General features: G+C 39.0%; 1 protein-coding gene across 1 annotated transcript; it reads left to right on the top strand.

Annotated features, from left to right (window-relative positions):
* Positions 1–25660, top strand: UBE2J1 (ubiquitin conjugating enzyme E2 J1). Its single transcript, XM_047733800.1, has 8 exons — positions 1–310; positions 8525–8598; positions 9748–9879; positions 11209–11293; positions 11570–11675; positions 14798–14927; positions 16172–16291; positions 22343–25660. The coding sequence occupies exons 1-8, from the start codon at positions 280–282 to the stop codon at positions 22619–22621; spliced, it is 957 nt and encodes a 318-aa protein (XP_047589756.1). The 5' UTR covers positions 1–279; the 3' UTR covers positions 22622–25660.
* Positions 25661–27104: the final 1444 nt, after the last annotated feature.

Here is a 27104-nt window from a genome sequence, read left to right as displayed (position 1 = left end):
GGTTCAGCGACGCCCTCGCCGGCGCCGGCGCCTGCCGGGCCCTCAGAGAGGCGGGGGGAGCCGCGGAGGAGGCGGTGCCATTGCGAAGCCCGCGCCCCGCCCGCACGCTCACACCCCCACACACCTCCCGCCTGCAGTCGGGGCCCGGGCAGGGCGGCGTCTGCGGAGGCTCCGTCGGCCTGGCCCAATCGGCCCGAGCCGCGCTGACACCCGGGCAGCAGCGGCGCGGAAAGGTAGAGGCGGCGGGCCGGGAGGCCGTAGCCGGGACAGCGAATCGCCATGGAGACCCGCTACAACCTCAAGAGTCCAGGTGAGCGGGGCCGGAGGCGGCGGGCGGCGGCGCCGGGTGGGCCGGGGAGGGCGGACTGACCCTGGGCTCCCGGGCCCGGCGCTGCGGTTCCCTCGCGTCCGCCGCCACTCGCGGCTCCGCTTCGGGGTTTCGCGTTCTACGCGAGACCGCCGCCTGCCGGGATGGTGCAGGCCGCAGGGCGGCCGGGCGGGCACCCGCCACCAGTCGTGGGTACCCGCCAGTTCCCCGCAGCACCCGGACTTTCCCTTTCCTCATGTTGGGCGCGTAGTGCTGGGTCCTGAACTCATCCCTGAGAACAGGTGTAAAGGTGATGTCGGTGGGTAATAGTTAACAGTCCCTTGCGGTACCTAAACCCAGACCGTCGTTATCCCTTCGTCGCTGCCACCGGACTTTTTTTTTTTTTTTTTTTTAAGATTTTATTTATTTATTTGACAGAGAGAAATCACAAGTAGGCAGAGAGGCAGGCAGAGAGAGAGGAGGAAGCAGGCTTCCCGCTGAGCAGAAAGCCCGATGCGGGGCTCGAACCCAGGACCTGGGATCATGACCTGAGCCGAAGGCAGCGGCTTAACCCACTGAGCCACCCAGGCGCCCCTGCCACCGGACTTTTATTAGCTGTTTGACTCACTTGCATGTGAGGATTTGGTTGTTTAAATATCCCATTTGCAACATTTGGGGCGAGTGGAACTACCTAGAGGAAAGATTCTGTACTAAACCAACGAACCAAAGAGCTAAGTTTTCTTAGCTAAGCTAAGAAAACTAGTTAGATGGGCCGTGTACTTTAGAGGAAACCATGATTTTTGCCATGACGGCTGACATGATATATGTCTATGTTCAGTCATAGAGACTTCCTGTATTTCGTGCCCCTGCTTCATTCACAGAATAGCCCGAACAGTCCTAGCTTCAAGTTCTTTTCTGGTGCTGTATAAAGATGCGAGAAAAGTCAGCAGCTCTCCCATATTAAGGCAGGCTGGCAATGAATCACTAGGGTCCCTAAGTGGTATTTATTCTATTCTATCTGTACCTTGATAAATTTGTCAGGAGGGAGAAGCTCCACAGTTCAGCTCTAAATGATAATCCTAGAATATTCGTGATGGTTTGACCAAATATTGCTGCTGCTTATTTTTTCCTTCCAAGAAAGCATCCTTTCAGTAGGAATCAGCAAGATTAGCATCCTTATGGAAAGAGCTGACATTGTGAATTTTTTATTAAGAAAATACTTAATATGTAGAAACTCCAGAAAAGTCTGAGGATATTGATTGAACAGAGCATTGTGAGCTTGAGTGCAGTTGGGCTGAGATGTGTTCTTAGGTGAAGAACACATCTTAGATGAAGAAGTGTGTAGAATGGGTCATAACATTTGCGGGGGTCCATAGACTCCTTTTAAAAATCTGGTGAAGGCTGTGGGCTTTCCAAGAAATTCATTTATACAATTCAATTTCAGTGGGTTAAGGACCCCCCCTCCAACCCACACCCCTCCCATCTCTTCTGAACACCTGGGGAAGAAAGGAATTTAAAAGAGAAAGGGAAAGAAAACCTTAGTTTTAAGGTTAGATGGTAGAATGCTTAAACTGTTTAGATTGTCATAGATTTAAATAAAACTACGTGGCTAAAAATGTATGGTGACTCCTTGGTCACATGGTACCGAGTTCCTTAGGACAGCTGAGGACCTTAGTGGAATATCCCGAGAATAATGGAAATATAAGTAATAGTGCAGTTTAGAATGGCGACTTGGTGGGTCCCAAGACAACATTGTTGTTAGAGCACATTGCTCAGGTTTGATAGGTTCTCATACCTGAGGTTATGAAAAGCTTTCAAAATTCTCCAGAATTTTGTACACTTCCAAAGTATATGATCTGTCAGCTGGCTGAGCTTTGGTTGACATGCCTCTGTATTATAAATTGCTTCCTCTTTTTGGTATCATTTCCTCAAAGGTGGTATTGCTGTTCTACACTAAATTATTTTTTAAGATCTTTTGTTGTTGTTACTGTGTGGATCATTTGGAGTTCATGGTGAAGGTGAATTAGATGATATATGGCACTTACTAGAAATGCTAGGAGGCATGGTGAAGCTTCCTTCCTTTGTTTTATTCTCAGTCCTGTGATATTTTTAGAGTAATGCCTATGTGAAAAAAAGTGTTTAAAAGCACTGCACAATGGAAGGTACAGAACCTTTTCTCTGTAATGTGCAGTTGTCTTAGAGGTATGGATCATACAATTAAGAGAATACACATAACTGGTTCAGGGCCAGTGCTCTAGCATGTGGATAGTAATTTGTTCACTTTGTAATTAGGAAAACTTATTTCTTTGTAATTTTTCTGTAATGGACTTGTGGTTATGGGCAGAGCTCTGTATGGAGCCACCTCCTAAGCCTCTGACTTAGCCTGTCAATAGTTGCTATGCATCAAGCTCCCCGATCCCTTTTTGGGTCTGCTCTGCCCAAGGTAGTAGGGTCTCTTAGTACAAAGTAGGGAGATCTAGGTATAAAGAACGTTCTGTGGGAGCTTTCTTCACACAGGCCTGTGGGTGTGTTTAGCAGGTGATTGGTGCATATGAGATAGGTGCAAAGGCATTCACCATCTCCACCAGAAACTTGGGCATGACCTATCCATGCCCTTAATGTGAATTACTGGTGATTTAACATCTTCACCCAGATTTCACACAGACTGAAAAAAACCACTATGAGGTAATAAAAAACCCAAACTCATCAATTTACTCTCGTACCCCAAACTTGCACCTCATCCCTTATTCCAGGGATTGACAGCAACTAGGCACTTGTGGGAACCATCTTTGCTCTCTTGGTCTGTGTCTTTACTCCACCCCCTAGCCTGGAACAAACACACACATGTGCGCACACATGCACACACACAGGCACCAGTCCATGCAGACAAGGATTTATTTATTCGTCCACTGTGGTCTCCAGATACAGTAAAATAAAATAAAATAAAACAAAACTGATTTGATCACTCCTCAAATTGAAAGATTTTCAGTAGCTTTCTAATAGCTGTAGGTAAAGTTCAGAGTAAAGTGTTTAGCTTGGCCTACAGGGCTGCTCATGATTGGATCTTTGTTTGCCTTTCTCACCAACCTAGTTTCCCACAACTGTGCTCCTTTGCTCCCCCACCCCCATCTCCTTTGTATTTTTGCCATGTATCCATCTTGCCGCAAGTGACTGTCCATATGGAGCCACTCTTCTCACCTGTATGCCTTGATCCCTGTTGGAACCTCTGCTTGCAAAGGCTTCCCTTTAATCTATTGGAAATTCCCATTCTTCATGTTTCTTTAAGGTTCAGCCTTATTCAGCTACCCTGGGCAGACTGTTAGGTAGACTATAAGGTAGTCCCTGTATTTTTACACACTTAGTGTTTTTATTTTTTTAAGATTTTATTCATTCACTTGACAGACAGCGATCACAAGTAGGCAGAGAGGCAGGCAGAGAGAGAGAGGGAGAAGCAGGCTCCCCGTTGAGCAGAGAAACCCGATGTGGGGCTCGATCCCAGGACCCTGGGATCATGACCTGAGCCAAAGGCAGAGGCTTTAACCCACTGAGCCACCCAGGTGTCCCCTTAGTCAGTGTTTGTATTGGAATTGTTTTCATGTCTTTCTCACTATGAGTTTTTTGAAGGCAAGAAGCAGGTCTTGGTTATTCTTCTGTCTCCATCACTGAGACATTCTTTAGATGTTTGTTGAATGGGTACCTTTGTAGGGTCTTTCTGGGCAGAAACACTAGTCCTTAAACATTTGCTTAAGTGCTTTCACTATGGGAGCAGGAAGAGGCACTTGGGGAGCAGACACTGCGTTCATATCCTCAGTATACCTGCCTTTCTCAGTATACCTGAGAAAGTAGACACATGAGAGACAGTGACCTGTAAAAGATCTCTTTAGCTAGAGCTTTGTCTCCAAAGCCCAACGTAAGCCTAGTGAGGTAGAGCCTGGGCATGGGAAGATTGCTAATGCCTGGGCCCATTAGAGCCTAGAGCCTGGATCTAGAGAGATCATATGGCCTCCATAAGAAAGAGCAAGAGCAGGCATGCAGGTGCTCCCCACTTCTTTCTTGCCCTGGCACATCTTATCTCACCATGGTAGAAGAATTCCTTGAATAACCGAGCAAAGCGATAAGAGAGGAGCTGATCAGAAAAAGCTTCCTGACAATGTGATAGCTAGGGATGGAGAGTATCAGGAGTGGCAGACTATGCACTAGCCCCAGTTGCCAGGCAGTATTTTCAAACTTGGCTATTCCATGGAATTAATATTTCTGCTTGGGAACCAGAGAGCCATGTCATATGTTTACGGCCTGGTTTTGAACCAAAGAAGAACCTTATATCCCAATCTATTTCTTACCTTAATAACTTGTGATGGGGGGAGGGGGAGGGGAGGAAGGAAAGGAGAATTATATGAAGAAATTATTGACTCCCATTTGAAAGGTACAAACATTGAAGAAGAATAAAATTAAGTGATTTATTTAAGGATTTAGAGCTACAAAATGTCAGAGCCAGAAGTTTAATGCAGCCTAATTCAGAGTCCATATTCTTTTGCACTAAGGCATTTATAATATATGTAATTTCAGAAAAAAAAGATCATGAGAACACTGGACTAATATTACCTTTGTTTGGCTACATGGCTTTAGCTCTCACATGGTATGTTCCTTTAAATACATTCTTTTTCCCCCCCTTAAATACATTCTTAAATCAATTCTGACCCTTTCTTACATCTCTCGTAATATCTAGGTACTGTTGGGTGTTTATTTTCTTCTCTCCTATTGAACTGAGCTGAGTGGGAAAGAGGCAGAGAAAATGTGGTAAGGGGATGGAATGACATAAAATCTGTTCTTCAGCTTAATTATTCAGCCAGCTGATGAGGAATGAAGGGAAAAAAAATCTCTACGGCATCTTTGATTGCTGACAGCAGCCAAATTACCTTCATAACAGCTTCCATGATTTTATTTATATCTAATAATACTGATTTGAAAGAATGATATTTTTGTGTGGCTTTACATCGGGGTTTTTCCATCTTTGTTCTAAGGGAGCTGTTCTGGTTGAAGAAGCCAGCATGGAAGGGCCTTCAAGCTGTTTATTCCCTTCAACCTAGACTATCGTAGGGTCCCATGGAACATATAGAGATTCTCATTAAACTTTTTTTCGAATGAAGGATTTTATCTTATTGTCAAATAAGTTTGAAAACCATTGCCTTTAATCAGATGTTTGGAAAGAGATTTTTGGAGGGATAATAGGAAAATTCAGGTAAGCTAATATTTGAGTGCGTACTGTGTGCTAAGCCCCAAGGAGCCTGCAGTGAGTAAATTGTTTAGCAGGAAAGACTGGTGTTAAGTAATTACAAGTGAGAAGAACTTTAGGGGACTCAATCTAGTTTCTAGGGTAGTGGCTTCCAAACCCAACTGACCATTAGAATAACTTGGAGAGTATTTCTGGTCTCCACTCCCCTCCAGGATGCCTTAGAAATTTTTATCTGTCCAGGTGGGAATCTCTAGTCATTCCTCAGCATGCACAAGGGAAGGTGTCAGGGAGACCTTCCTGAGGAAGTTCCTTAAAGCCCATCTAAGTGAGACAGGGAGTGGGACTGGGAACCCCATTGCAAGCTGAGGAGCATGACAATTGCTTGATAAGAAACATTTAGGTAGGGGTGCCTGGGTGGCTCAGTTAGTTAAGTATCTGCCTTAGGCTCAGGTCATGATCCTGGGTTCCTGGGATTGAGCCCTGCGTTGGGCTCCCCGCTTGGTGCAAGTCTGCTTCTCCTCCTCCCTCTGGCCCTCCCCCCTGCTCATGTTCTTGTGCTCTCTCAAATGAATAAATAAATTAAAAAGAAACATATGGGTACATATTGAGACATCCCCCCTATCATGTTCTAGATACAAGGCTTTTGTTCATTTCTTTGATTTCCCCCACCATCTGTCCCACGACTACAAGCTCCTTGGTAACCAAAACTATATTTTATTTTGGTCATAGTGTAACATCTAGTATATACTCAATAAATAAATAAATATTTGATGTTCAAATACTTTGATCAAGTGAAAAAAGTCTGTGCTTATATGGACCTAGTTCAGTGTAGGAGATGGAAAAGAATTAGTAATTATGGAATAGGATAGTGACTTAACTTTTTCCCCCACTTAGGAACTCTTGATTAATATGAAATTTTGGGAGCGCCTGGGTAGTTCAGTTGGTTAAGCAACTGCCTTCAGCTTGGGTCATGATTCTGTGGTCCTGGGATCGAGTCCTACGTCGGGGTCCCCCTACTCTGTGGGGACCCTTCTTTTCCTTTGCCCTCTGCCTGCCACTCCCCCTGCTTGTGCTCTCTCTATCAAAGAAATAAAATCTTTCAAAAAATATGAAATTTTATGCAGAAGTCCTGATACATACTGAACTGTTTGGTTGTATGTGTGTGGCAGGTGTTCTCAGTTAACCTCTTTCCCCATAACATTCCAATGTGTACTTCCATATATTTTACTTTTATTATTTCCTCTGCCTTTTCATACCCATGCATAATTCTTACTGTCTTTCTTTCAGATCTGTACGTGACCCCTTTTCTCTTTTGTCTGCTCTCAGGTTAGGTGCCTACCTGGTACATACTTTTCTTAAAGCACATATTGAACTACATCAGTTGGTTTTTTTTTTTTTTTTTTTTTTTTTTTTTTGGTCAGAGAGAGAGGGAGAGAGAGCAAGCACAGGCAGACAGAATGGCAGGCAGAGGCAGAGGGAGAAGCAGGCTCCCCGCCAAGCAAGGAGCCTGATGTGGGACTCGATCCCAGGACGCTGGGATCATGACCTGAGCCGAAGGCAGCTGCTTAACCAACTGAGCCACCCAGGCGTCCCCATCAGTTGGTTTTTAAGCAGAGTTTTGGGGAGCTTGGGCTACCCGGTTTTTCCCTGGCTTTGCTCTCCTACACCAGTATCCTGACTTTTTTTTAGCACCTAAAACTTGAGGTGAGAGGGGCTGGGATCAAAGGATTGACCTTTGATAGCCGGGAAGGAAAGAGGGTACAGATACAGATGGGATTGTAGGTTGTGATAGGCTGCCAACAGTCATTTATTGTGGAAGTAAAAGGTTGTGCCATTAACTGCAAGAGGTGGAAGAGGAATAAGATGAGTAAACAGGTGTGAAATAGTCTTAGGGTGCTAGTTGGAGTGGGCTGGTGGGCTTACCAGAGAAATTCAAGACATTAGGTAGCATGTGTCCCACTGGAGGTTGTTGATAATAACTCTATAATGGCATCAATGTGCCTGCCTCTGTGACTTCCGCTCCCCACCCCTCCTTTCAGTAACGCTCAGCTGTTTGGGTATAGATACCAAATAAGAACATCATTGGGTTGGGTCAGCTAGAATTGCATTTTATTAGGGGATTATGAAAAAACTCCTAAGAGCCATATGTGTGGATGAAGAGGGAAGTGAATATAGATGTAAGTGGACATAGAAAATTATGGGGTCTGTGGATTGGCAGTTTTAATTAAGCTGAAGAGTCATTTCAAAAAGGAATTCAAGGGGCACCTGTTTGGGTCAGTCAGTAAGCTTGAGACTCTTGATCTCAGGGTTGTGGGCTCAAGCCCCACAATGGGCATGGGACCTACCAAAAAAAAAAAAAGAATCAGAACTAGGGAGATTCAGTGACCTCTGGGGACACCCATTTATATTAATGCACGAAAGTGGGTGGAAATTCCCAAGAGGTGGAGGATGTGGTGGTGGGGGCGGTGTCTACTGTTCATGAGGATGAATTCCAGAAGGCACATTTTTGTTAATATAAGCATTTTAACAAGATAAGAGTTGGATTACCTGTATTAGAATCCCAGCTGTCATTTACTAGTTGTGTGACCTTGAACAAGTTACATAATCTCTCCATGTTTTCAGTTTCTTTGTCTGGAAGATGGGAATAAAAATGGTACCTATCTCATAGCATTGTTTTGAAGATTATATGAGTTAATGTTTGAGTGCTAGCATATATGAAGCATATGTAAGTATTTATTAAATAAAAATAATACTGCCCTAAATATTTAATTTAATATATAATTCTTCTAATGCCTAGCTACCATGTCCTTCCCTTTTCTAATTAATACTGTTATCTCATAATTAAACTTTTACCATACTCAGTTGAGCTAGTCCTCTACACATTTTTTTACTGAAATAGGAACTTTTTCATTAGGTTTGTTAATCTGTGCTAATCTCTTGGAAAAGTATATTTTAAATGTCTCTATCTTGTGAATTTATTTTAGCTGTTAAGCGTTTAATGAAAGAAGCGGCAGAATTGAAAGATCCAACAGATCATTACCATGCACAGCCATTAGAGGTTAGTTTCCATCTTTTACATATGGATTTTAATACTTTAATATTTTAAATGAATTCCTTAAGATTTTTTTTCATTGCTTTGAGTCATTACAGATGTGTTTGGTGTGGTTTATTGGTATGTTTCACTCCCTGCATTTTCTTAGTATTTATTTCATTAGCCATTCAGAATCCGACATAGTAGGAGCAAATTTCTAGTCTCTATAAAATGATCTCGGATGCTAAATTGGTTTTAGGTTTTGAGTGTGGGGGAGGGAGAGGGTAATGAAAAGAAACCCAAACTCTTTGTGGTTTGGAAGACCCCTTTATGGTTTGAAGGGACCCTTGCAGCTAGTCTGGGCTTCTTGAACAAACATCTCTATCTCCTTTCAGTCTTCTCATTTGTAGAAGGAGGGTATTTAAATGTGCTCAGTCTGGCTTCCATGATAATAGTGAAAATAAAATATAATAAAATATGTGCAAATATTTTGCACACTGTAAACTATAAAGTACTCAGGGACCCTAAGATGATGATAGCATATTTATTAACATTACTATTTATAAATAAATATGCTCTTGGGGCGCCTGGGTGGCTCAGTGGGTTGAGCCGCTGCCTTCGGCTCGGGTCGTGATCTCGGGGTCCTGGGATTGAGTCCTGCATCGGGCTCTCTGCTCCGCAGGGAGCCTGCTTCTTCCTCTCTCTCTGCCTGCCTCTCTGCCTACTTGTGATCTCTTTCTGTCAAATAAATAAATAAAATCTTTAAAAAATAAATAAATAAATAAATATGTTCTTAAGCATCTATGAGGGATAATTTTTTAAAGTTTGTTAAAATAATCCACATTTATAGCAATTATTTGATTATTAAAGGATTCATTTAGTTTAATTAAATCTGTAATCTAATTTATGAATATATAACATTGCTCAGCTGTTTTTAAATGCATTTGTTTAAAAAAGATTAAAAAAAGATTTAGCTCTCGTGGGACATGAATGCTAGATTAAATAGCTTTGATTTATAACTTTTATACTTGAGATATTTTGTGCATTAGAAACTATTCTAATAATAATGTGAAACATTTAATTTTTCTCACCCAGGAATGTTTCTGGTACTCATTAATAAAGATGATTAAATGTTTTAATGTTAATGATTCCTTGCTGGTTATTGTTTTTATTCAGGATAACCTTTTTGAATGGCACTTCACAGTTAGAGGACCCCCAGATTCTGATTTTGATGGAGGAGTTTATCATGGACGAATAGTACTACCCCCAGAATATCCCATGAAACCGCCAAGCATTATTCTTTTAACGGTAAGAATTCTTGGCTTTTTTGGAATGCTTGTGATTTACCTCTTCATGGTGACTGCAAAGCATGGTTAGCAGACTTATTTTCATTAAGAAGTAAAGCAGAACATTGTTATAATTTTGTCTTTGGGGACCAGAACTTGATAGTACAGTTCTTTTCCCCCAAAAAATAATTCTGAGGAATTATTGATGCTAATGAATGTACAGTTATCATAGTGTGGTTGATAGGATTCAATGAATTAGGGGATACAAAGTGCTAGGCAGTGTCTGGCACTTGGTAAGTACTCAGGAAAGGGTAGTTAATGTTATTATATGTCTTAATCACATCATCACCTTCAACTTCTCATCTTTCTTATACTCTTTTCTTCAGTTTTCTCATTTTTACTTACAGCTCTGAAAATAAGAACTGTCACAAGGTCCTCAATAAATGTTAGTTTATTATTACCATTTATATCTTAGAATTTCTGTCTTCACATATTTCAGCTCCTTGTGAAGGAAAACTGTTGGTCCAATTTTCTCTAATTTTTCCTGGAGTGTTGTTTATTCGGAGTAAATTCCTCTCTTATTAAGCTCTCCTTCCCTCCTTTCCTTTAATTTGCAGGTAGGTCTAATTATCCTCTAACCATGCAAAAAGCAAAACAAAACAAAACACAAAAGTCTTTCTGTATCTCTCCTACCTCTTTAAGCTGTTTTGTATTCCTGTCTTATGAAATTGCATCATCCTTATGAAAATCACTGCTGTCTCAGAGCCGCCTGCACCACTGTCTAGTTAGGTCACACCAGGTCCTTAGGTTTTCCTAGCCTCTGCCTGTCTTCTCTTTTAGACCCCTCACAGAACCTAGCTCAGTATTATACTCAGAGGAGGACATTAGGACATCATGATACATCAATTACTTAGATTTCAGAAAGGTGCTACAACTTCTAAAAACAGCTTTTATTGTTTTACAAGTATTTGTAGAGTGTCTATAAGAGGACAAAAATCTGTACCCCATTGAAGATTATATTCTTTTCAAGTTTTCTTTTAAAATTATTTATTTATAATATAAGTATATTTGTGCTTACAAAGTATAAAACATTAAATACATACATAGTTTTTAAAATGTCTTGTTTAGGGGCGCCTGGGTGGCTCAGTGGGTTAAGCCGCTGCCTTCGGCTCAGGTCATGATCTCAGGGTCTTGGGATCGAGCCCCGCGTCGGGCTCTCTGCTCGAAGCAGGGAGTCTGCTTCCTCCTCTCTCTCTGCCTGCCTCTCTGCCTGCTTGTGATCTCTCTCTGTCAAATAAATAAATAAAATCTTTCAAAAAAAAAAAAATAAAATGTCTTGTTTATTCCTAAGGCTAATGGACGATTTGAAGTAGGCAAGAAAATCTGTTTGAGCATCTCAGGACATCATCCTGAAACTTGGCAGCCTTCATGGAGTAGTAAGTATTAATTTAAAGTGAATATAAATCTACAACTCTAATCAATTCATAAGTATAAAGTATAACACCCTCTTGAGACTGAAAGCTGTTTTTGGATAATTTGCTGTTACTGAATAAAGAATAAAAATTCTTTCCTTGTCTTATTTTTGCCATCATTTTAATACAACCACCCTACCTGTACCTCTTCAGTGAAAGCCTGTGTCTTTTTTCTCTTTCCAGAGTAAGCCCAGTTCCTTTTACAAAACAACTTAGATTGATGTTTACTTTTTATTCCAGTAAGAACAGCATTACTAGCCATCATTGGGTTTATGCCAACAAAAGGAGAGGGAGCCATAGGTTCTCTAGATTATACACCAGAGGAAAGAAGAGCACTTGCCAAAAAGTAAGTTTTGCATTTCATTCTTTGTTAAGGTTTAAATATTATTCTGGGTAATGGCTGATAGGGGATATGCTCAGTTTCTTACTTTGTGAGTTACCTTGGTTTCAGGGTCTAGTCTAGTTTTGCTGTTTTAGGATTTCATTTGTAGCAGTTTACTACTCAGGGGTGACCAGAGTTTAAAGAATTGATTTCATGCTGTCTAGTTTTAGAAAGTAGTTGGTAATATCAGCCTGCAGTGGGAGATACCTTTTCTTAGAAAACAGTTCTGATCATTTGTCTCTACTTGGGCAGAATTACAGATGGGAAGAAAAACACAAAAAACCAACGTAGTTGTTTATATGTAGCTTTCCATAAGATTAAAAACTTCTTGAGAGTAGGGAGGGAGTCCACTTTTATCTTGGCATCTACAGTATTAGGCTCAAAGCAAATGCTCAATAAATAATCCTGAGTAAAGTAAAGGAGATTTTCTTTATTAAATTATGGCTTCCTAGTGGTCTTTCCTTGTCATTTTTTTCAGATACGTTCTATCTGTATAACCCAGATTAGTCATCAGATTCAGAGTAGCCTCTCCTTTGAGTAGTGCAAAAACTAATTCTTTCTTTCTTTTTTTTTTTTTTTTTTAGATTTTAATTATTTATTTGACAGAGAGAGAGATCACAAGTAGGCAGAGAGGCAGGCAGAGAGAGAGAGGAGGAAACAGGATCCCCGCTGAGCAGAGAGCCCGATGTGGGGCTTGATCCCAGGACCCTGGGATCATGACCTGAGCCGAAGACAGAGGCTTTAACCCACTGAGCCACCCAGGCACCCCAAAACTAATTCTTTCTGTCTCTCTTTTTTTTTTTTTTTAAAAGAACAACTTCTAAACCAGCTTATTTTTTAATCAGTATGCATAGCGAAGAGACCTTATAAGAAATCCTACCAAGGTACTTTCCAATCCTAGAATACTAGACCCAACCCTCAACAAATGTTAAAGATTCCAAAATTGCAGTGAGGTGAGGAGGAAGAGTATTTAAAGTCACTTACTTCTGTAATTCTTGATCTTGATCATTTTCCTGCTTTGGACTCTGCTGTCTACCACTTCTCAGACGTATTATCTTAATTAAATTATAGTATATCTTACCCTTCCACTGCCCAGAATATGTCCTATGTAGATATTTGTTAAATCAACCAGATTTTAGTGTCTGAAAGGTTTGATAGACTCTTGGATTTTATCAACAGCTTTTCTTTTTAAACCTTATTTCTAGGTTCTGGGGATATACCTTACAGCAGCTGTTATTCACAAATTATATGTACTTGAATATATAGCATTTGTTTCTATTTGATTTTCTTGGTTGGCTTTCTGTCTTGATACTTTTATTCAGTTCATTTCATGTATAAGGAAAAAAAGAACTTTTGTTTTTTTGTTCTAGACTTCCCAGTGCATATACTCTAGGTTCTTAGTCTATGATAGAGGCTTTTTAAAAACATGGTTTTGCATTAGTCCATGGTAGCATATTGTCCTTGTGGATAAACTAATATATTAAAAATTAACCTTCCCCTTTAAGTTTCATCTGGCTTCTCAGTTAAGAGTGGACACACTTTAATGCAAATAATTTGGATACAGCTGACTCTTAAAAGCATATGGACAGCTGTGCTGCTTCTGGTGAAACACAGATATTCAGCAACAAGTACTAAGTTAACAATACTTTTACATATATTTTGTTCACATGAAGTTGTTTAAGAAATTTAAACATGCTGTTAAAGACCAAAGGCTTCTACTATGTTGAAATGGGAATCCAATTAAGCAGTTTTATAAAAAGTTCAGCAATGTAACCGTATATACTTCTGTATATTATACATATTTACTTCCAGTCATATAAATCCTTAGCACTTTTATGGACTTTAGGGCACTTTTGGCTATCTCTGAAATACAAAGGGGAAAATGAAAACATAGAAAAACAAATTAATCTTGGGAAGTAGTCTAATTAACAGATTTATCTTGAGTCTACTTAATATAATGAGTGATACATTTCAGAGTCTTTGGATTTTATACGAGTTGTCTGTCTTTCAAGTTATACTGCTATTAATTTTTTATTTTTGTGTTTTTCCAAGTTTTTATTTAAATTCCAGCTACTTAACATACAGTGCAATATTAGTTTCAGGTGTAGAATTTAGTGATTTATCACTTGTGTCCAACACCCAGGGCTCATCACAAGTGCCCTCCTTGATCCCCATCACCTGTTTAACTGCATCCCCGACCCTCCACCGGCTCTCCCTCCACCACACACACCTTGCCTCCCCTCTGGTAACCCTCAGTTTGTTCTCCATAGTTAAGAGTGTGTTTTGTGGTTCGCTTCTCTCTCTTCCCCCATTCCCACTTGTTTGTTTTGTTTCTTACATTCTACATATGGGTAGAATCATATGGTATTTGTCTTTCTCTGACCTATTTCACTTAGCATAAGTTATACTGCTATTTAGTTGAATAGGGTTTGTGAGTTTTTTCCCTAGAAATATCTGTAAATTCTATTTTTGGTGGCTTCTTTACTGTTTTATGTATGTTTCAGCTAAAATATAATTCAAATTTTATAATGGACTTTTTTCCACAGGCTTAACATAGTTTTGTTACGTGTGATCATGAGGACAGTGTAGTTGGACATCGTATATATTTTGTTGTATATCTCTAAAGCTTAGTTTTCTTTAGATAGTATGTTGGAAAAAAAGTGGAAGCTAAGCCCTGGATTTTATTTTTTTAACTTTAGATTTTTAAAAATTGAGATATTACTGACATGAGTTTTTGTTGTTTGATTTTGTTTTTTTGAAAGTTTTATTTATTTAAGTAATCTCCACACCCACCATGAGGCTTGAACTCATGACCCTGAAATCAAGAGTTGCATGCTTTTCTGACTGAGCCAGCCAGGTGCCCCAACATGAGTTTAAAAAAATTTTTTTTTTAACACCAACCTAACTTGTGCATTTGTCTCAGAACTGTAATAGTGCCATAACTATAGATGTATGTATGTAGATGAATATGATATGGAATTATTCAGCGTTCTTTTATTTTAAATTGAATTATTCAGTATTTGAGTATCTTGAATTGACATTCAGGTATTTGATTTATACCCATCAAAAAAATTATTTCCTACCAGATCACAAGATTTCTGTTGTGAGGGATGTGGCTGTGCCATGAAGGATGTCCTGTTGCCTTTAAAATCTGGAAGTGATTCAAGCCAAGCTGACCAAGAAGCCAAGGAACTAGCTAGACAAATCAGTTTTAAGGTACTCTAAATTTGTGAATAAATTCTAATTATGTGACCCTTTTATTTACTGCCAAATTCTGGATAGAAAGTAAAGCAATATAGTTCTGTTGCAATAATGTTTTACAAATAAGTTTTTCTTATTCCAAAACTAATAATATACATTCACAAAGGAGTCCAGCACAGTGGTTAAGGGCTTGGACTCTGGTCCACAGTGCTGGGGTTTGGATCCTAGATTTGCTCTTTATTGGTATTGGACATCAGACATGTTACTTGGCCACTCTGTACCTTTTTCTTATCTGTAAATAATGATACTACTTATCTTGTAGGATTTTTATAGGATTAAGGGATATAATACTCACTTAATATAGTACTCACATAAGTGTATTTAGAACTGGCCCTGATACTTAATAAATTTTAACTGTTATTTAGAAGATAGAGTAATTTAGAAGAAAATAACAATTATATATAATCCCATCCCCAAGAAATAACTGCTGTGAATATTTTGGTATATCTCCCTTATGTCCTTTTTTTCTACATATGTTTTACTCAAACATAGAATTGCTTCTGGATTTTAATTAGCCCTATTAAAAAATGTCAACCTGCATCAGGTAGCATGCTGCTTCCTCCCTATTCGCCTCTCTTACATCCCGTCTGTCCTTTCATATCTGGTTCTTGAAAGAAATTTTTCCTTCTGTTGTTCATTGTGTTGGCTAGAAGAGGAGGTACTTAATAAGTGTTGGTTATTTTCTTCCTTCTGAGGATTCCTTCTGTACTTAAATTGCTTTTCTGAAAATCGTAGAGCCAGATATATTTTGTACATCAGAATTTCGGATTTTAGAAAATACCAAACATACATCATATTTTAGTACCTGCAGTGGGATCTGGGGCAGTACCCCATAATCAAATCTATTAACATTCCCTCAGCAAACCTGGGAATGTCTACAGTAATGTGGGATAAAAATAACTTCACATGTCACACTTCACCTGGAAGTTACAAACAACTTAATTTGGAATTGTGGATTATGAACCAGGGGTGTTAGTTTTGTCTTTCACCAAGTAATAGCTCCTTTGAGAACAGGTTTTGTCTGTGCTTCTTCCTGAAATACCTAGCTCAGTCTCAGACACAGGAATGCTTGAGGTTTAACTGATTGATAGTTGATATTAAATTAGCAATTAAAATAAGTCCAACAGCGGATTAGTAGGTGTGGCTTATTCTGTATGTTTCCTGTTCTAACATTGCTCTTGGGTGTACCTTTTTTATAGGCAGAAGTCAATTCATCTGGAAAGACTATTGCTGACCCGGACTTAAACCACTCTTTTTCACTAAATGATTTACAGGATGATATACCTACAACATTCCAGGGTGCTACGGCCAGTACCTCGGTATGGCTCTTCTCTTTTACATATATCTATGTCTGTATCATTATCATTATTTGCAATAGGAGGAGACTTCTAGATGAAATACCTGAATATTTTAATTCTCCTGACCACCTCTCCCTCTAATGAGTCAGATTATCTTAAGCAAATTATTCATACTTTTGGGGTCTTTTTCTTATTAAATGAGGTTGGGCTAAATAATTTTTAGGTCCTGTCATCTCTCTAGAATTCTGTGATTTCTCTGAAAAGCTAGTCACAGTATAGCACTACACTTTGAATAAAACAAAATATACATACATTAGCCACTTTTTTTTTTTTTAAGATTTTATTTATTCATTTGACAGACAGGGATCACAAGTAGGCAGAGAAGCAGGCAGAGAGAGAGGAGGAAGCAGGCTCCCCGCCGAGCAGAGAGCCCAGGATTCCTGGGATCATGACCCGAAGTGAAGGCAGAGGCTTTAACCCACTGAGCCACCCAGGCACCCCATTAGCCACTTTCTAAATAGGCACTGTTTCTTTAGCAGGTTTGTTAAGCTGCATTAACTCTCAGTTTATAAAGGACTAGAGCCAAAGATTTGCCTCAGACCTGCTCTGCCCAGTACTGTAGCTACTAGCCACATGTAGCTATTTAAATTTATATTTAAATTATTCAGAATTAATTTAAAATTCAGTTCCTCAGTCACAGTGACACATTTCAAGTAATCAGTAGCCACCTGTGGCTGGCTGCCATATTGGACAGCATAGGTATCAGACATTATCATCTCAGAAAGTTCTGTTGGACAGTGCTGCCTTGCACGTAGTTAAGTGCCCAATAAATAATTGTTGAATGAAAGGTTAAATGAATACTATGTGTCTTGTTAGTTCTGCCCTGACCTATTATCCAGATATTGGTGGGTATAGGTCATCAGAGATTGATTAAGAAAATTTGACTGGATAGTTGCTAAATAAGTAGGATTATGGGGGAAAAATATTGATTTTCTTTACATATATTAAAAGAAATACCTTTTTGGTAACATTGTTTGGTTGAGTAGCTACATCTTTTTTTCCCCTTTACAGTTTTAGAGAGTATTTTAAAGGGTCAGGAAAATTGAAATAGAAGCTGGCAAATACAGATTTGCCTTTTCCTCAGGAATAAGTTAGTATAATGTGGGACTGAATGGTCCTGAGTGGCTGTTCTCTCCTTTTCAGAGAGTGAGATGGGCAGAGAGAAGTAGATTGGAGAGAGAAGGGGAGAGGTGCACGGGAGGAAGTACTTGGAGGACTGGAGATGAGGGGGTATGAGGAAAAAGCGGATGCTGAGAGTTAAATCATTTTTACATGATCCCCATGTAATTATTAATTGCAGAGGGATATTATAAATTAATTTTGAAGTATTAAAAATTGAGATTACTTTTAGTTTAGTTTTTTTTTTTAAGATTGTATTTATTTATTTGACAGAGAGAGAGATCACAAGTAGGTAGAGAGGCAGGTGGGGGTGGGGGAGCAGGCTCCCCGCTGAGCAGAGAGCCCAATGCTGGGCTCGATCCCAGGACTCTGAGATCATGGACCTGAGCCGAAGGCAGAGGCTTAACCCACTGAGCCCCCCAGGCGCTCCTACTTTTAGTTTTTAGTTAAAAATGGAACCATCTCATTTCAGAGAGGGAAGGGTGGTTATCTTTTCTCATCTAAAAGGACAGTGTCCTGGTATTTATGGTGTGTTTAAATCTGTCTTCAGTCTCTTATATCTGTGTCAAGTTATATTGTATTTCGTATACTGCAGTTATACTTATTCTACTTGTAATTTATTTTATTATTAATTATGTATTGTCTGTCTTCCCAGAATGTTAGTTTCTTGAGGCTCAGAGCTCTCTTTTTACTGCACTGTATCCCAGTGCCTGGCCTTGTGCCTTGTATATAATTGGTGGGTCAGTATGTATTTGTTGATTGAATAAATGAATCTTAGGATTGGCACTTTTAAAAAAATACTAGAAATACTGGCAAAAAAATTAAGAAGTTTAAGTAAATTACATTGCACAACCAATATTATTACAGTGATATTTTCCATTTTGATTTGGTTTGATTTGATTTTTGTTTTAGTGTTTATTATTGCAGTATTGTTGATGTACAGTGTTATACTAGTTTCAGGTGTGCATTTTGATATTAAAGTACATAAAACTTAGAATTCTTTTTTATAGATACAGGTTACTGATACCAATTCTGGTTAAAACACCGAGAAGTAATCAATTGCTATAGTTGCACGTTAAGCTTTTAGTTACATTCACATACAGATTATCTCAGAGTATAATTATATAATTTGATCACCATGGACGTAATTGAAACTTGGTTTTGGCTAGGGGTGGCTGCTTTACATATAAGTGTAATATAAATTCACTAAAATGTTATACATCAAATCCCAGATAAGCTATGTTTTTTTAGCCTTGAGGGGGCGAGAGATTGCCCAAAGTCTAAATACAGCAGATAATATCAGGCCATCTGTTGCTTCTTGATGCAGATTTTTTTAGCTGTGTAGAAATGAGGAAATTACTGATGGTAGTTTTATGTTATTCCAGTCTGTCAGATTTTTTTCCCTCTTCCTAGGTATTGAAGTTCTGAATAAGCCATTCCATTTTGCATTAAAAAGCAAACACAAAACTCCTCCACAGAGCTGGTTATTCTAGATCATTATAGAAAAATTTATGTATTACAAGGGAATTATTTGTGATTGATGGTTTTTTAAATTAATTCAGTTAAATACACGTCATATACTTCTACCTTCTCCCAAATGGTCACTTCATCTTAACTAAGGAAATAGAAACTGGTATGACTTAAGTCTTTATTCAGTGATAGGTATATTTGGACAAGTTTAGGTCAACAGCAAACATTTAGAAGTTCTACCACCAATTGTACACAGCGTTTTGAAAATGCTAAAGCCAACTTCATGTGAACTGCCAAAATTTTGTCCAATTAGTCCTTAAAGTCCAAGCAATCTAGCTTCCTCTGGGTCTGTAACCTTCAGGTGCTATCATTTTCCCTTGATGGGATTGGTTTTTTGGGGGATTGTTTTAAATGGGAAAAATTTTAGAATTTTATGGTGTCTCAGCGCTAGTCAGTAATAGTAATATAGCCAGAAGGATCCTGAAATATGGGAATCTAATTAAAGCAGTATGTCTATAAAGTATTTCCATTAAGTGCATGTACTAAAATATCATCTAAAGTCAATGTTTTAATAGATTGTTCTAAATTTTTTTTTGAAAGATTTCATTTATTTTAGAGAGAGGGAGTGGGTATGCATGAGGGGAAGGGTGGGGGAGGGATAGAGAGAGGGAAAGGCAAAGAATCTGAAGCAGACTCCTCCCCAAGGTCAGAGCCCCTTGGGTGGGTGGATCTCAGACCCTGAGATTATGACCTAAACTGCAACCAAGAGTCAGCCCCTCAACTGCCTGAGCCACCCAGGTGCCCCTAAAATGTATTAATCATACCAACAGGGGTCTGCAGAACTCTCCTAAGTAATGACTTTTTAAAAATCTTAATCTGTGGGGTGCCTGGGTGGCACAGTGGGTTAAGCAGCGGACTCCGGGTTTCTGCTCAGGTCCTGACCTCAGGGTCGTAAGAATGGGCCCCCAGAGCTCAGCCAGAGTCTGCTTGGGATTCTCTCCCTCTGCCCCTCCACCCTGCATCTGCACGCACTCTCTCTCTCAAATAAATAAATAAATCTTAAAAAGACAATAACAAAACCAGGGGCACCTGGGTGGCTCAGTTGGTTGAGCGACTGCCTTCAGCTCAGGTCATGATCCCGGAGTCCCCAGGATCGAGTCCCACATCAGGCTCCCAGCTCCATAGGGAGTCTGCTTCTCCCTCTGACCTTCTCCCTCTCATGCTCTCTCTCACTCTCTCAAATAAATAAATACAATCTTTAAAAAAAAAAATAACAAAACCTAAATGTAGTGTCTCCAAAGGGGCATATTAACAGTAACAGTATTAATAATAACAGCATTTAATCAACAGTTGTTTGCCCTAAGCAGTTTATATCGTTACTCCTTTTAATCCTTACACTACAGTTTTGAGTATTATCCTTACCATACAGATGAAGGAGCTGACTCTCAGGCTGAATAATTTGCTTAAGGTCCTGCATCTCCAAAGTGATAGAGCCAGCCAAATAATGCTAAGGCTCCCCGTTTTAGTCAAGTATATGGGCATTGTATTCTCCCCTCAAACTAATGGAAAAAATAACACATATAAAATAAAAATCTAAAATAGAATCAATCTCTTGTGCCGGTTTCTGGACTTATAGCACCTTCATGTTTTTCCTTAAGAGCCTTCCCTGTAAGCCTTTAGCACTTTTGCTGAATCAGACACTTCTGGTTTCTTGGCAAAGCAGTTAGAAGAATGGGAGATTTCAAATGGAATGTTGCTGTATCAGCTGCTATATAATTCAGCTCTTCCCAATGAGTGCTTATTAAGATCTCATATAATGTCTGTGACAGTGTGAGACCTCTAAAAATGCTGCTCCCTTCAGAGCTCCTTGTTGCTGGGAGTCTTGGAGTTTGAAGTCCCAAGTTCACGTAGCTCTAATTCAGTATTGGCATTGACTTTTATTTAAAGTCAGTAGTTCCTTTTTTATCTCTGTGTTATGGGTCACTACATTTGAGTACTTCCAAAGGACAGTTTTAAGAAACTCAGATTATTCACACCTTTTAATGTTGAAATGAATATCAGATTTAAAGTGTAATTTCTTTTGTAGGTAACTTAGATCAGCAGTTTCTTCCCTAATGTTTATAGTTGTTGCCAGGACAAAGCCCATTGTCTTCCTTTTTTTAAACTTTGAGGGGCTCCTGGGTGGCTCAGTTGGTTAAGGCGCTATCTTCAGCTCAGGTCAGATCTCAGGGTCCTGGTATTGAGGCTCTGTGTTAGGCTTCCTGCTCAGTGGAGAATCTGCTTCTTCTCCCTCTCCCCGCCTGCTTGTACTCTCTCTCTCTCTCAAATAAATAATAAAATCTTCTTAAAAAATTATTTGAATTACATTATTTGATTTTTTCCCCTTCTAGATAGTGAAATTTTCTCTAATGGAAATGTTTTAAATGTTTTATATTTACTCACTTTTTAAAGTTATTCTGACGAAAACATGCATTCTTATTTTTTATTTGAAGGGGTATTGGCGCTAATATAACCAGCTCAAGGTGTTTTCAGTAAAAGAATTAAAGGCCATCAGGTTATTAGAGGTAGAGTTAAGGGGTCTATATAAATAAAATGGAATTCGTATTTTTGTAGCACTTTCTTATCTATAAACCGTATTTAAGATTTTGAATCACGTGGTACCACATTGTGGTTATCCTTGACCAAGCAGTCATTGTAAGAATAGAAAGCAGTTGGTATCTTGTGCTTTGTGGGGCCAACTAGTGTGCCAAAGTATGCTTTACATACATAAAGTAACACAATTCAAATAGACAGTAAAAGGTTCTTCTAGACTTGTGCTTAATTCATTTGGCAGGAGTTCAAAGAAAAGATAATCGTGTCTTGGAAACCACATCTAATTTTTATAACTGTACTGCTGTGGAGAACGTATGGTTTGAAATTCTTCCCTATGCTGTATGATTGTTGGTGGCAGCATGTTGATGCAGTTAGATAATGTTGGAAGAGACCTGGTTCATGAGAGGTCAACACTCACTGTTGAGAGTGAAACTCTTTGCCATTTATTTTGGCAAACTTTCAAGCTGAAAAGAAATCAGATTGCTTCTTTCCTTGGCTCTCCTGCAAGAAATGAGGTGCCTGGATGTTTAATAGATATTGCTGGAGTTACACCTGAAGGGAGAGTAGAAAGCCATCTCTAGAGCAGATGGCTGAACTCTGTCCTCATCTTGTTTGTTCCTGATAAAGTCCTCCTCTGCCTGATGCGTTCTCAGAATAAGTTGTGTTGTTGGCTTATTTGGGTGAGTAGTTACAGCATTCAGATCATTCTGAGTAGTTTTGCCTTTAGTCATATTCTAGTGCTCTGAGATTCTTTGTATTCTTGAATAGATAACAGGTATATATACAAGTTTTCTTTGCCAGTTTCAAACAAAGTTTCCTAAAATTTCCTAGTATGGATCCCAGAACCCCTCAGCAGCATCTCTTCAACAACCTGCTCAGCCTGTAGTTAAGAATACCTCCATGAGCCCTCGACAACGCCGAGCCCAGCAGCAGAGTCAAAGAAGGTCGTCTACTTCCCCAGATGTGATCCAGGGCCAGCAGCCAAGAGACAACCACACCGATCATGGCGGATCCGCGGTTCTGATTGTCATCTTGACTTTGGCATTGGCAGCTCTTATATTCCGACGAATATATCTGGCCAATGAGTACATATTTGACTTTGAGTTATAATATTGTTTTGTGTCTTAAGAGCTGTGACTCAACTGCTTCATTAAACATTCTGCATTGGGTATAATCTAAGAATTGTTTACAAAAAGATTATTTTGTATTTACCCTTCATTCCTTTTTTGATCCTTATAAATTCAGTATAGATATAGTTAGACTTTCAGACTGTGTCTGCTTAGTTTAAGGGACTGGAAGTCAAAGTCCTTTGTCTCACCATATGACCTGCTTTACAGAGAAATAACTTATTGTTGTTTCTCATGCCTCGGCTTCTTTTTATGTAAATTTGTGATACTTTTCTGTATGACTCATTTTGAAATTTTTGGATTAAAGAAGGTGTTTTAAGTTTCAGTGAGTATTACTGGTTACTCAATACCATTTATTGAGTACTCTGTTTCTACTTATGTAGAATGATATAGGGATAAGAGTTGGAAAGGGAAAGTAGGGCTCTTCAAATAGCTTGGTGAGAATGTCATTCATAGGAGATATACTGGGATGCCCATTCTGTGACTTTGTGTCCTAAATGTCGTTCAGTGAAAGTAACTATTTCAGTCAAACATTTATGAGAAAATGAGATCTTTGTTATTGGATGTTATTTGGAAGGAATAATGCTTTGTAACCACTTTGATATGCTGTTATCCCCTTCTCTCCCAAATGCACACAAGATTTACAAAGAAAGAAAGGAAACGGTCCTCCATAGATCTTTTTTTAAGGAAAGAAGGGTCCAAGCCAGGAAATCACTTGGTTTCCTTCCAGAAGTCAAATGGAAGGATCTACAGATTTTAATGTTTGCTCTGCTTTGAACTGTATCTCTTTTGGAGGCATTATATGCCTAGCTTTGTAATCACTATAAACTTAATTATTCTAGGAATATGTATAATGTTGAAATATTTCCTGTACCGTTTTAATAGAAAAGCTCAGGGCCCAAGTAAAAGTGATAGAAATTAGAAAAACCTTTCCTTAGAATTGTCCACCTAATCAGAGCCCAAGAAATAATTTTCAGTGCAAAATCAGTATATAAGTTAGTGCTGGCTAGCTCCACGGATTCTGGCAGATACTTTTATCATCATAATGCCTGGTGAGAACATATAATCACAGAAAAACATTGCCTTCAGCACATTCAGTATAGCATTGAGGGCCCTCTTGAGAGTTATTTGTTAATGAAGATTTAATTTTTAAATATAGGCAGTCCCCTGCTTTCAAATAGGTTATATTCTAAAAGTGCATTTGTGAGTTATTTATTTTGTTTTGTTTACAACTCAGTGTTGTAAATGGCGTTCAGGTTCTAGACAAGTCCAAAAAGTCCATAATGTATCTTGAATACTTTGGGGGATGGTGTTCATAAAGTCCTTAATGTAGTTTTAACTAACTGAAATTATAGACAAGATAGAAACAATTTGTAAAATGGTATTAAAGGCAAATTTAATTTTTACTGCTGCGATGGACTTTTGTTCTGTTAATTATCAGACACAATTTCTATTTTCATCTAATAGCCATTTTTCCTTTATGTCCACATCTAAAGTGAGAACATACTGTATACTATTATATAATACAGAATTGTCTTAAACTTGAATAAATTAGCATTTTAAAAGTGTTTACAGATTGTTTCTGTTATATCTATAGCCAAAGTTGGTAAAGTCTTAAAAAGCTCAAGGACTTTATGAGGACCTCCTCTGTCAGGAAGATTATAGGTGACCATTTTATAACTTTATTGCCATGAGAAAGCACATTCTGAAGTCTTGGTTTGGAACACAAAATATTATAGATACTGGTTCAGTGGTCTCCTAGCAAGAGGTCACTGACCCACCTGGGAAGACCAGATAATGTTGCAACCGGAGAAGAAGCAAGTCTCCCTGCTCTCAGCCTATGCTGAGATTAATCGTGTGCTAGGAACAATCTTCCCTCCACTTCCTCCCAGTCAAACCTGAGCCGGCCTCTGGATATGTGTGATCTTGTTACATGTTTCCATGGGGTGTACCAATACTTTAAGATTGATTAAGCCAAGAAGATTTTGCACTGTGCAGGTCCTTCTCTATCTGATTTACTTCTCTTCCCTCCCCTGTCAACTGACAGGCCACCTTCTTGTTTGTGTTGGCATTTTTTAAGCGCCTGATAATACATATCTGAAAGTGGCATATTCTTTGTTCTTTCCCTTTCGGCTCACAGAGGCTACCTAAAAATCCTTAAGTTGTCAGTCGGATCTCCATCGTGGAGCCGATGAGCAAAATCAATCTTTGGCGCTATTCTTACTGGAATGCCACCTGAAGAGACTTCAGAAAACTTATTTTTAAAGCCCCGGTTTATCCCTTTAATTAGAGTGTAAGGACAAAACCAGGTGTGTGATCTGTTTAGTAAAGGCTTAGGACTCCTTCCCCCAGTCCTCAGATTTAAGTTAATTCATGGCTTTTTCTTTGACCAACAAAGCATATGAGTACATATCAAGGTAGTTAAAATAGCATGCTCGAAAAAAACATAATGTCTCTTTCACCTGTAACTGTTTCAGCCAATGAAAGCTTTCAAATTTTATGTATTGTGGGGCTTTTATGTAGCACTTTACATTTCCATGCTGCTTATTGTTTTATTCTACTGAAATAAATGAATTTCATCAAAATTCTCAATGAATTTTTTAAAAAGCCTTTAAAATTGTTTATCATTTTGACTATAGCAATATAATATTTCCTATTTCAGGAGAATAAGAAATCTTCTTGTTATTTTTGGCTATGAATAAACCTGGTATCTTGAGACCTCCCATTTTTATAGACCACAATCTGTAAACAGGCAAACCTCACACATTTGGACTTACTTGAGCAGAATTCTAAGCTGAAGTACTGAAAAGCCTGTACTGTTGCATTATTTGCAAGTAAGTATATGATAAGTGAATGCATTTAGTGAACCTGACTCTTAAAGACTAATGTGTGCATTAACATGGGTGCTGTTTAAGCCTTGTGGGAGGCTGTACATTGCTCAGAAGCTGTTTGGAACACCTCTTGAACAGTTGCCTTCAGACCTAGTTTGAGCTGCTCAATAAAACCAGTGACTTTATTCATACCGTGTTCTGACCACAGGTTGTATTCTTTATGTTATTTGGTTTTCTGTCCATTCTACCTCCTTAAATATTCTCTCATGTCTTACCACTTCTCTCTGTGTTCATTGCCATTACCCTAAAGAGCCTTCATCTCCTCTGAATTAGTGCAGTAACCTCTAACAAGTCTCCAGTCTTGCCCCGTTCCTCACCCCTCCGCCAGAGTCTTCTCCAGTGTGCAGGTCTGATTCTGTCTCCTAAAATAGGCTCCCATCCTTAATGCAGGTAATAAGGCTGTGTGTAGCGAGACTCCCACTGAGCTCTCTGGCCTAATCTGACAGCAGATGCCTCCTGGGGCTTCAACAGCGTTGAGCTTGAGCCACTGGGGCCAATCCTCTGTTCTGAGAGAAATAAGCAAATGTTAGTTATATATCCACTGCCTTGCACCATATACAAAACTCAACTCAAAATGGACCCAAGACCTTAATGTTAAGAGCAAAAACCATAAAACTGTTAGAAGAAAGCATAGTAAATCTTTGTGACCATGAGTGAGGCAGTGGTTTCTTAGATGCACAAGTATTTTATCAAACAAACCTTCGTGTTTCAAAGAACATCATTAATAAAGTGAAAAGTGAAAAGACAATCCCGGGTGGGAGAAAATATTTGCAGATAAAATATAAGAAGCTTGTATCTAGAATATCTAGAGAACTCATAACAATAATGAAAAAGCTAACCTGACTTAAAAACAGCAAAGGGTTTGAATAGATATTTGTACAAAGAAGATGCACAAATGACCAATAAACATGGAAAGATGCCCGAACATCATTAGTCATTAGGAAAACGCACATCAAAAGTACAGTAAGCTACTTCACATCCACTATGACGGCTAGAATAAAACAGGTGTTGGTGAGGATGTGGAGAAGTTGGAATTCTCATCCATTGTTGGTGGGAATGTAAAATGGGGCAACCACTTTGAAAAACTGGTAGTTCCTCAAAAAGTTAAGCGAAGAGTTACCGTATGACCCAGCCATTCCACTCCCAGGTATATTATCAAGAGAGATGCAAACACATTCGCACAAACTTATACAGAAGTATTCATAGCAGCATTATTATTCATAGCCCCAAACTGGAAACTCAAATCCCATCGACTAAGATAAACAAGGTGTGCTCTGTCTATATGATGGAATGGTATCTGGCCATGAAGAGGAATGAAGTTCTAATACATAGGACAACATGAATGAATCTTGAAAACATCATGCCGGGGTGGGGGGGAAGATCAAGTCCAGTGAAGTCAGACACGGAAGGCTACATAGGGTATGATTCTGTGTATATGAAATACCCGCCTTAGGCAAATCCGTAGACAGAATGTAGGTTGGTGATTGCTAGGGACTGAAAGGAAGGGGCAGCGACTGCTAATGGGTATAGGCTTCTTTGGTGGGAAATGAAAATGATCTAAAATTAGATACTGGG

Source organism: Lutra lutra, chromosome 6 (genome assembly GCF_902655055.1).
Source record: "Lutra lutra chromosome 6, mLutLut1.2, whole genome shotgun sequence".
Taxonomy (NCBI): Eukaryota; Metazoa; Chordata; class Mammalia; order Carnivora; family Mustelidae; genus Lutra; species Lutra lutra.
The sequence above is the reverse complement of the archived record's forward strand: the minus strand, read 5'-3'. Positions and strand labels throughout refer to the sequence as shown.

Bases quoted from the DNA above. Each gene is read 5' to 3' on its own strand.
- UBE2J1 (XM_047733800.1), top strand. From the start codon at position 280: ATGGAGACCCGCTACAACCTCAAGAGTCCAG. The intron at 8,599-9,747 runs GTTAGTTTCCAT...GTTTTTATTCAG, and splicing joins ACCATGCACAGCCATTAGAG to GATAACCTTTTTGAATGGCA. The intron at 11,294-11,569 runs GTAAGTATTAAT...TTTTTATTCCAG, and splicing joins TTGGCAGCCTTCATGGAGTA to TAAGAACAGCATTACTAGCC.